This window comes from Galeopterus variegatus, unplaced genomic scaffold (assembly GCF_000696425.1).
Source record: "Galeopterus variegatus unplaced genomic scaffold, G_variegatus-3.0.2 Scaffold103, whole genome shotgun sequence".
Classification (NCBI taxonomy): domain Eukaryota; kingdom Metazoa; phylum Chordata; class Mammalia; order Dermoptera; family Cynocephalidae; genus Galeopterus; species Galeopterus variegatus.
The window spans coordinates 1025637-1035825 of record NW_007726214.1 but is presented as its reverse complement, the minus strand read 5'-3'; the positions used below and the strand labels follow the sequence as shown (position 1 = coordinate 1035825).

At 37.8% G+C, this 10189-nt stretch overlaps 1 protein-coding gene across 1 annotated transcript in view; it reads left to right on the top strand.

Moving 5' to 3' along the window:
- VPS45 (vacuolar protein sorting 45 homolog (S. cerevisiae)) overlaps positions 1-10189 on the top strand; it is a 74587-nt gene that overhangs the window by 35633 nt on the left and 28765 nt on the right. Inside the window, exon 14 of the mRNA XM_008584817.1 lies at positions 3425-3556. Within this exon, the coding sequence (XP_008583039.1) occupies positions 3425-3556 (132 nt within the window). The remainder of the gene's footprint in view (positions 1-3424; positions 3557-10189) is intronic.

Here is a 10189-nt window from a genome sequence, read left to right as displayed (position 1 = left end):
GGGGGGGGGGGGGGGGGGGCCACAAGAGGACTGAGGTGAGAGGAAAACTTACTTTTTCAGTATATCCTTTTGTATTTTATACCGTGTGCATTCATTTATCTAATCAAAATCGGTTTTTTTTTTAAATAATAAAAAGTGATTGTAGAATATGTAACAGTAAGTTACTTTTAAAGCACTGTGATGCTAGATACATTGTTTCAGGTGGGTAGTCTTAAATGAAGCTTATTTTATCTTAAATCGTGCTATAAAACACTAAATTTAGGGCCGGCCCATGGCTCACTCGGGAGAGTGCGGTGCTGATAACACCAAGGCCCCGGGTTTGGGTCCCATATACAGATGGCCGGTTCACTCACTGGCTGAGCGTGGTGCTGACAACACCAAGTCAAGGGTTAAGATCCCCTTACCGGTCAGCTTTAAAAAAAAAAAAACACTAAATTTACTTTTTTAAATCCCAACTCCACATATAAATGTCATAATTGACTCTCTTCCTAATTAATTGTAAGGTAAACACCTCTTTATCATTGGAAGCTTGTATACCTTTCATTGGGGAATCTGCAATATAAGAACATTATAAGAACAATATAAGAGACTATAAGAACATTTTTTTCTAATTAACTAATTTACTTATTTATTAATATTATTATTTTGTTACATTCTAAGATGTTGTGGAGCAGTTGAGGGAGAGGGGCAGAGAGTAAGGGGGAAGGGAATAGGGTGGAAGAAGAAGGAAGGAGGCGGGGCATGGTCAAGGCCCGTGGCATCCCCTCATTCTAGCAGGGGAGACCAGGGGGCTTCCAGCAGTGGCTTGGTCATTGCTGGGCTGAATGCAGATGTCAGAGAGGTGTGGCTGGGGCTGGCGCACTGGTGAGTGCGCCGCTTGGGAGTGCGGCGGCACTCCCATCGAGGGTTCGGATCCCATGTGGAGACCAGTTCCCGCTCACTGGCTGAGAGTGGTGCGGGTGCGACACCGAGGGTTGCGATCCCGTTACCGGTCAGTAAAAAAGACAAAAAGGAAAAAAAAAAGAGAGAGAGAGGTGTGGCTGAAGGCCTCAGCCCCCCACTACCCCAGCTTGGGAGCCCAGGGTGTTTTCTGCCACAGCTGGGTGGTTGTCACTGGGCTGTGTGTGGTCATTGGGGAGGCGTGGCTAAGGCCCACGGCCCTCCCCCTCCCTAGCTTGGGAGCCAGGGGGGTTCCAGTCGTTCTAGGTTTTATAGGTGTTCTTTAGTGGTGTTACACCTTTACTAGTTAATATCAAATTTTGTCTCTAATTTGTGGGTATTTTGTTTTTTCTTTCAGATCTGTGTTGGATTATTTGCTGTTCCCCCCACTTAAACTATGACTTGGAACTAATTTGTTGTCTTTTGCTTCCTTCTAAAATGGGGGAACTTCATGTGGGGACCAGCACTTGAGCCCTGTAGTTGAGCTAAATTGCTGCTTTGCTGTTGATTCTCTGGGGAAAGCTTTTTGTGCAGCTCAGGTTTTAATTGTTGACCTTCTATGTACTTCCAGGTTTTGTGAGTTCCCATACACCTGGGTTGTGTGGAAACTGTTCCGGGCCTGAGACTTTTCAGCAAACTGCACCCCATGCAGTTCTGTATTCCTGACCAGTCTCCACTGAGTGGTCCTGTGCTGATTGGAGGACAGATCAGCTGTCCATGCTGTGCCCCAGTGTTTCCCTGGTGGGCCTGTCTCCCCCACTGCCCATACTCCAAACACTTCCCATGGAATGGGCCATGTGCCAGTCCCTTGCAATGACTCACTGGCCTCTGAGTGGCTCCTTTTTTTCAGTCGTTGTGGCTCCTCACTCCTATTTGTGTCCATGGGAGCCCTGTTAGTGGTCCTGCTGGCCTGTGGGCCACCAAGGCCCTCTTCTCCCCTGCCACCTCCAAGCAACTTCATAGGAAGGGTACAGCTATTGCTTTTGCCAGCTCTTGCTTCGTGTGTTCAGCAGCTCCAGGCTTGAAGCGGCCAGGACTTGAAATAGTAGGAGTGGTCCTTCCTTTCTCTTGCCAGCTCTTGCTTCGTGTGTTCAGCAGCTCCAGGCTTGAAGCGGCCAGGACTTGAAATAGTGGGAGTGGTCCTTCCTTTCTCTTATCATGGCTTCTCCTGCCTTCATGCACTCCATAGGTCTCTCCTCCTCTTCCCCTGAGCTCTAGCGACCCCAGCTTTGCTGTCGTTGCTTTCAAATAGTTGTAAGTTGGTTGATTTGTGGGAGAAAGTGATGCTGGCAACCATCTATTCCGCCATCTTGACTGGAAGCTCTGAACATTTTAAAATAGCCAAAATATCTGATTCTTTTTTCCGTAAAGTCCCACAAGAACGAATAGTCTCAGTTAATTCCTTTAGGTACTTTAGAAAGGGAGAGAAACAAAAAAGAAATGTAGGGTTGGGTTTTTTCATGATGTGTACATAAGCATGTACATCCCTTGATTAAAGATCTTTCTATTTTGTTTTGTGTCATTACCTCCAAAATGGATGCTTCTGCTTGATGTAGTTTTAAACAATGTACAATGAGTGATTCAACAAAATCACTTGGCTAATCAAGTAATTTTATCTTCTTTTGATAGCATGAGAAAAGAAAAACAAGGCAAACTTTTAACAGTTTTGAAAGTAATATGATCTCCTTCCTGTTGATGTCTACAGAAGGAGCTAATAGGAGGATTACTCACTTTTGTTGTGAAGCCATTTTCATAAAGATTGAAACAGTAAGACAACACAGTGCTACCCAAGTGAAGCTAGTAGCTAAGCTGATGTGTCATCATGTCCAGTATCAAAACTGCACCCACAGGTTTTTGGTTTCCATGGTTTCTTTTTCTTGGTTTATCAAAGGAGTCAGAAACAAAGATTTTAAGAAGAGGTGGATTTCCTAGACATGCCATTAATTTATGGGTCCCATTCTTTTTTTACACTCAGAATGCTAAATGTTTCTAGTTCCCATGTTATGGGGACATACAAATATACCAGTACTTTCAAACTGGGCAGACACCATTGTAATAGCACTGTACTAAGTATTTGACAAAGGGCGTATACATGAAAGGAGATGTGTAGTATAAGCATAGATTACTGCTGTATTGATATCATGTCACAGTGGAGCACTCTACAGCCACTTGAATATAAGAGACTATTTCTACATTTGGTTCCAGCAAACGCTATTGTGCTATTCTGAAATCCGCAGCACAGAAATTATGACATCCGCTCATAAACAGAAAGCAAATCACTGTTCAGCATTTCCTGTTCTATTTCCTGCCAATTTCAGATAATTAAAACTTTTTTAAAACCTTTTATTCTATTCTGCTTTAAATCCACTTCCTCCACCAAAAAAGATAGATTTAGAAATTAAAACTTTGTGTATATAATAATAACAAAAGATCTTTGCCTTTTTTTTCTTATCCTGTGATATTATCACTTTCTTCATTATCACAGACCTCAGGATATCATTGCTTTTGTAATTGGAGGTGCCACCTATGAAGAGGCTCTGACAGTTTATAACCTGAATCGTACCACTCCTGGAGTGAGGATTGTCCTGGGAGGAACCACAGTGCACAACACGAAGAGGTAAAGGAGAACCTTTAATCTTACAACTCTGTTCCCTTTCCCAGAGAATAAAGCTTAAGTTCCCTTTATGTTGGAAGAGAGCAATGCTAACCAACTGCTGTAAACCAAAATGCTCTGGTATTTAGAGCATCAGTTCATAGACTAGAGTTTGTGAGATGAAGGCTCTGTAGTCCATTAAGTTCATAAAATCACTTTATTAGGTCAAAGATCTGGAGAGTAAGAACCATCCTGCACTGTTAATAATTTATGTTTCCTGTTCAAAGAAGGAAAAATCTACCACAGACTAGTACTTTGAAAATACTAAACATAATGGTATTGAATTCTGTGAATTTTTCCGTTTTATTGATTAACTACACTCACTCAATAAGTATTTAGTAAGGGGCCGGCCCTGTGGCTCACTCGGGAGAGTGCGGTGCTGATAACACCAAGGCCAAGGGTTCGGATCCCACATAAGGATGGCCGGTTAGCTCACTGGGTGAGCGTGGTGCTGACAACACCAAGTCAAGGGTTAAGATCCCCTTACCGGTCATCTTTTAAAAAAAAAAAAAAGTATTTAGTAAGAAGAATACAAAGATGAAAAGCTGAAGATCCTGCCTCAAGTAAGTCATTGTCTATTTGGAAGAAAGAACATAACAAATAAGAAAATAAGTGCCAGGAGAGACAGATAAAGGAGCCATGTATTCTAAGTGGCTAAGGGAAATTAGTAAATGTTTCATGGAGAAGATAGTATATAATCTGAGCCTTGGGTAGAAAATGGATACATGGAGGGAGAGCACATTCTAGATAAGAGTTAACCATATGAACAAGTTATGAAAGCTGTAGGCAACATACATATACAAAGAACAGCAAGTAGTCAACTAGCTGGAATGTGTGTACTAAAGTTGATTGAATACTGTAATCGTAGAAAGTCTTGAATCCAGGCTGAGGAATTTCTACTTTCTTATGTAGAAAATGGAGAATAATTGAAGGTTTTTAAGTGATGAAATTACAAGAGGGTCACAGTGTTTTAGGAATATTAACTTGGCAGATAAGGATAGAGGATAAAGAGACTAGAGAACCATGGCTTGATGGTTGAATTTAATGATTGGGAACCTTGAGAGATCCATGCTGAGCCATGTATGTATGGATAATTGGGAGACATTAAAAGTGTTTGTGTACTTTTTTTCATTTTGTATTATTGTTTGGTTTTTTAACATAATTTTTCTCCTTTATTATGGAAGTAATATATACTAATTTTTAAATTTTTTACCCCAGAAAGTGGGAAAAAAAAAGAGGAAACAAAAGCTCCCATAATATAACTGCTGTTACATTTTGGCATTTTTGGACCTTTTTTCTAAGCCTATATAGACATTTATGTGAGTGTGTGGGTAGAAAGGGATCTCGTACATTCTGTCTTATAATTTTCATTTTGCAGTCTGATGTAAACATCTTTTAGAATTAAATATATTATCACTCATTCATTAAGCAAATGTTTATTGAAGGGTAAGATTACCTGGGTTTGAATCCTGACTTTCCCTCTTACTATTTTTGTGAACATGGGCAAATTACTTAACCTCTTTGTCAGTGTAAATAGCTCACTGGCCATTTGTATATTTCTTTTATAAATTACCAGTTCATGTTCTTTACCCATTTTACAATTGCATATTCTTTTTTTTCTTGATAATTTTTTAAAATTATGTGTGTAATTAAGGATATTGACCATAGTCTGTTATATATTTTGCAAATTTTTTTTCCTCTATTTGATGTTTTTGTTTTATATTATTCACAGTGTTTTGTTGTTAAAAAAAAAAGTTTCATTTTTGTTACTTTAATTTTATGTAGTCAAAGCTGTCAGTGATTTCTACCTTTGGTGTCATGCTTTCCCAGCCAGGATTATATAAATACTAACATCTACTTTTTCCATTATTTTTAGGACTCATATGTAAAGTTATATCTTTAGAATCTGTCAGAATTTTATTTTGGTGTAACCTGTGCAATAGGGTTTTCTTTTATAACTTTTACAGAAATATTACATTGAGAGATTTTTTTTTCTTCATGATACCAAATATATGGTATCTTTTCCAACACACTTCTCCAATTCTCCAGACACAAGCCGAACATCCAACAGTTCAATTCAATTCTGACACTATCTCCCTGGAGTTAGCATCGGGTCACACAAATTAAAGGGGCTCAGTCCCACAAGAGTGCCACTTCAGATGCCAGTCACAAGTTCTAGACCACCCATACTTCTGACTGACTGGCTGTAAATCAGGGGTTCCCACAACTTGTTCCTCGGGTTTGATAATTTGCTAGAATGTCTCACTGAACTCCGGAAAACACTTTTCTTATCTTTGCCAGCTTATTATAAAGGATACATCTCAGGAACAGCCAAATGGAAGAGACGCATTGGGCAAGATATAGGGGTGGGTGTGCAGTTTCCGTGCCCACTCTGGGCACACCACTCTCTCTGCACCTCAGTGTGTTCACCAGTGTGAAAGCTCTCCCAACCCTAACACTATTGTTTCGGGGTTTTTACGGAGGTTTCATTATGTGGACATGATTGATTAAATCATTAGCCATTGGTGATTAACTCTATCTCCAACCATTCTCTCCTCCCTGGAGGTGACGGGTGGCGATGAAAGTTCCAATCCTCTAATCTAGGCTTGGTCTTTCTGACTACTAGCCCCTACTACCCAGGGGCCTGCCAAGAATTACTTCATTGGAACAAAAGACACTTCTACTTTCCTTATCACTCAGGAAATTCCAAGGGTTTTTAGGAGCTCTATGCCAAGAACTGGGGACAAAGCTCAAATATCTTTCTACGATACCACATATATGTACATATATACTTCATTATATACAGAAAAGCATATAAATGATAAGCCGACAGCTCAATAAAATATCACAAAGTGAATATATCTATGTAACCACCACCTAGATCAAGAAATAATATTATCAATACTCCCAGCAGTCTCCCTTAAGCCGTATGCCTCCTCGTCTGCAAAGTAATCACTATTATGACTTCTGTCAAAATAAATTAGTTTTACCTGTCCTTAAAAGATATTTGTTGAATAAACAAAGAAATAGAGATTAAATTTATCTATCTCTATAATCTTATAATCCCTTATAATCTATTTCTACCTTTCTTAAAAATAATACAAGGATCTTAGAATGTTTTAACTCTAATCACCTTCCTTCCATCTTATACCCTATCGTCCAGCATTTTGATTCCACCTTGTTTTTTAATCTCTGAATTAACCATTATTATTATTCCCTGTAGTCAATGTTTATTTAGATTTATTCACATATTTGCCCTTTTTCCCCCTCCACTTTGTTTCTTTCATCCTGGCCTTTCCTTCAATTTCTTCTCCCTGGGCCGGCCCGGTGGCGCACTGCTACAGTGCGCCGCTTGGGAAGCGTGGCGGCGCTCCCGCCGAGGGTTCGGATCCCACATACAGACCGGCAGCTCACTGGCTGAGCGAGGTGCAGGAGCAACACCGAGGGTTGCGATCCCGTAGCCGGTCCCGGTCCGGTACGGGCGCGACACTGAGGGTTGCGATCCGTGGCCGGTCACGAAAAAAGACAAAAAGGAAAGAAAAAAAAAGAAAAAAAAAATTAGTAGTCCTTTCAGATACTAGTCAACTTGATGTTTTTGTCTAAAAATGTCTTAGTTCAGCCAAGATTAGAATTCCATGTTGATAATTTTCCCTCGGCACTTAAAAGCTAGGTGACAATGGAATATTATTTTCAATTGCTGCTGTTAGGAAGTCTGCTCTCAATACACTCATAATTGTTTTTCATTTGTGGGCAATCTTTTCTTCTTTGATTCTTTTTTTAAGATTACCTTTTTATCTTCAGTTTTCTAGTTCCAATATTCTGTATCTAAATGTGGATTTATTTTTATTTATGTTACATGGTATGAAAATTCACCTATTCTTCATGTCTCTTAACCTCTTATTTGTATTATCCATCTCTCTGTGCTGCCTTCTGTACAATTTTTTCAGATCAGCATTCTAGTTCAGTAATTCTCTCTTTAGCTATGTCTAATCTGTTTAATTTGTCTATTGAGTTTTTATTTTAAAATATTATATTTTTATACCTGCAAGTTCTGCTTGCTTCTTTTTCAAATTTGCTCTTGTTTTTATTAATATCCTCTTCTTTTCTCATATTTTCAAATTCTTAATTTTTTTATACACATTAATTCTATAATCTGAAATACTTGGAGGTCTAATTCTGCTGTATCTGCTAACAGTAGCTCATGATGAATCATTTCTGCATATATTCTGTAATTCTGAATTATGAGTTGTCTTAAGCAGGGTTTTATCTATGGGACCCATAAGTGCCTGAGTTAAAGATGTATCTCTCCTCTAGAGATTTCCTTTCATTTCATCTAGGTACCCCAAGAGTATTGCCACTCTGGAATCAGCTTTTATATTAATTTCTATACGAAAGGGTTCTGGAACCATGCAAAGCCAGTACCAGCTTATGTTCAAGTTTCCTTGTTATCTCCCTGTGCAGACTTATTTTATTTTTAAGTTCACTTTTTCAGTGAGGGCCTCAACATTAAGTGGGAGTCTCAATTATATTTATTATTTTCTTCTGAGGCCTAAGCCTTGTTTCCAGACCTTCTGTGGCTATTAAAATACAGTGCCCTTGTTTAATAACACCGTCACACACCTATCAGGTAGTCACAGCATCAGTTTATACTTACCACCTAAGTTCTGGTTACCTTTTCAAGATGACCTTTGGAGATTTCCCTTACTTTCTTAAAAGATTAGGTATTCATTTATCCTACATTTCTATGTGTTTTATTGCAAGATAATGTTCACCTTATATAGTCTGTCTTAATTCTAGAAATGGAAGTGTCAGTGTGGTTATGATCTTGGGAGAGTATAAAATGGTAGTGACATTTATGAATTTTACTCTAATTTGAAAACTATTAGGTGATATTATTCAGAAGGGGAGCCCTGCATCCTAAAATGTCAAATTGAGGTGTTTGTACCTAATTCAATAGTCACTGGGATGTCCTTAAATATTTTTGAGTACAGAAGTGACATAATACTATGAGAACCATTTTATTCAAATTTCTCCCTTTGCTGCTGTTGCTGCTAATAACGACAGTAATAATAGTCAATACTTATTGAGCATATATTGTGTGCTAGGCACTATATTATGTACTTTATGTATACTAACTCATTTAATCCTCATATAAGATATGTACTATTATCTCCACTTTATATATGGAAACTGAGGCACAGGGAGGTTACATAAATAAATAAACAATAAAGAGAGAGAGAGAAAGAAAAAAACAACAATCACAGTAATACATTGAACTTTTAGAAAGAGAAAAAAAGAACCGTGGTTACTAGAGGTGGAAAAGGGGAGGGGAGAGGGAAAGGGAGGGGGATAACAAAGATTTGGTTAACAGACACAAAGAATGATAACATATTGTAGTGATGAATAAACTAAATATCCTCATCTAACCATCACACATTGTACACAACTATTGAAAATCAATATTGTGTTGTGCCCCACATGTATGTATAATAAATTATCTTAAATAAATAAATAAAATAAGAAAAAATAGAAAAAAAAGAATACTTCTGAGAGAAGTTAGTTCCTAAATTCATTTTCTTTTTGGATATGCCCAAAGGGGATTTTAAAAAGTGGGGGGTTGTTTAATTACTGGTTGATAGCCATACAGAATTTTATCTTCTTGACCCAAATGAGTTATCTCATATATGTTTAGATAAGCACATGCTTTTAAGCAGGTTTTATTAGAATTTGAAAAGATTAAATGACCCTTAAATGATTCTTCTGAGAGTTAATATCTCCCGCTGAGTATTTGTAGTTCCATGGCCAGTGCCTAAGAATTGTAGCATCTTTCCTTTAACTTGAATATCAGAAATTTCAGACTAAACATCTATATCTCAGTTTAAAAAATAAGTTGGATTTAGATGGTAAGATTGGCAAAGATTTTTATGTCTTTGTAATTTAGTCATATTGTATATAAACAAAAATACATATTTTCATATGTGTTTTACGAATTAATAGTAAATAAAGCTTCATTTTATTATTAAGAAAAAGGAAAAGAAAAAAGCCAAACAGCTAGATTTTTCCTTAAACTAGTGTCCCACTTCCTGAGCAAATAATATTTTATGTAAAATTAAGAAGGTAAGGCAGCTCTGCAAAAGCTTCCTTCCAGGTCCTTCCAACTGTAGCCAGCTTCAGTATTTCTTTGTCTGACCTAACAGCATTACACTGTATTACACTTGAGCAGATATCTTAGCAATAGAAGATTCAACAAAATCTTGGACAGTATCATTCACTAGCTCCTGACCAATGAAACTTTTAGGAAGAGGGAGTTGCTATTGTAATTACCAAACAAAAAAATGTAGTTGATGTTTGCAATACATAAATGATTAGGTTTTTGTAGTTTACTTTTATAAATGTATAGCCTCTAGCCAATAAGTAAATAGTGAAATTTATCATTATCAGTAAAAAAAAAATTGGAATTTATATTTCAGAGACCAGTTATTATAAAGGCTTAGGTAATTGAAAGCAACACAGACTGTTTCAGCTTTTAGTGGAAAGTCTCAATTTTCATGATGATTGTGAGCTAAACTGGGGATGTGGAGGGGAAATAAACGTCTT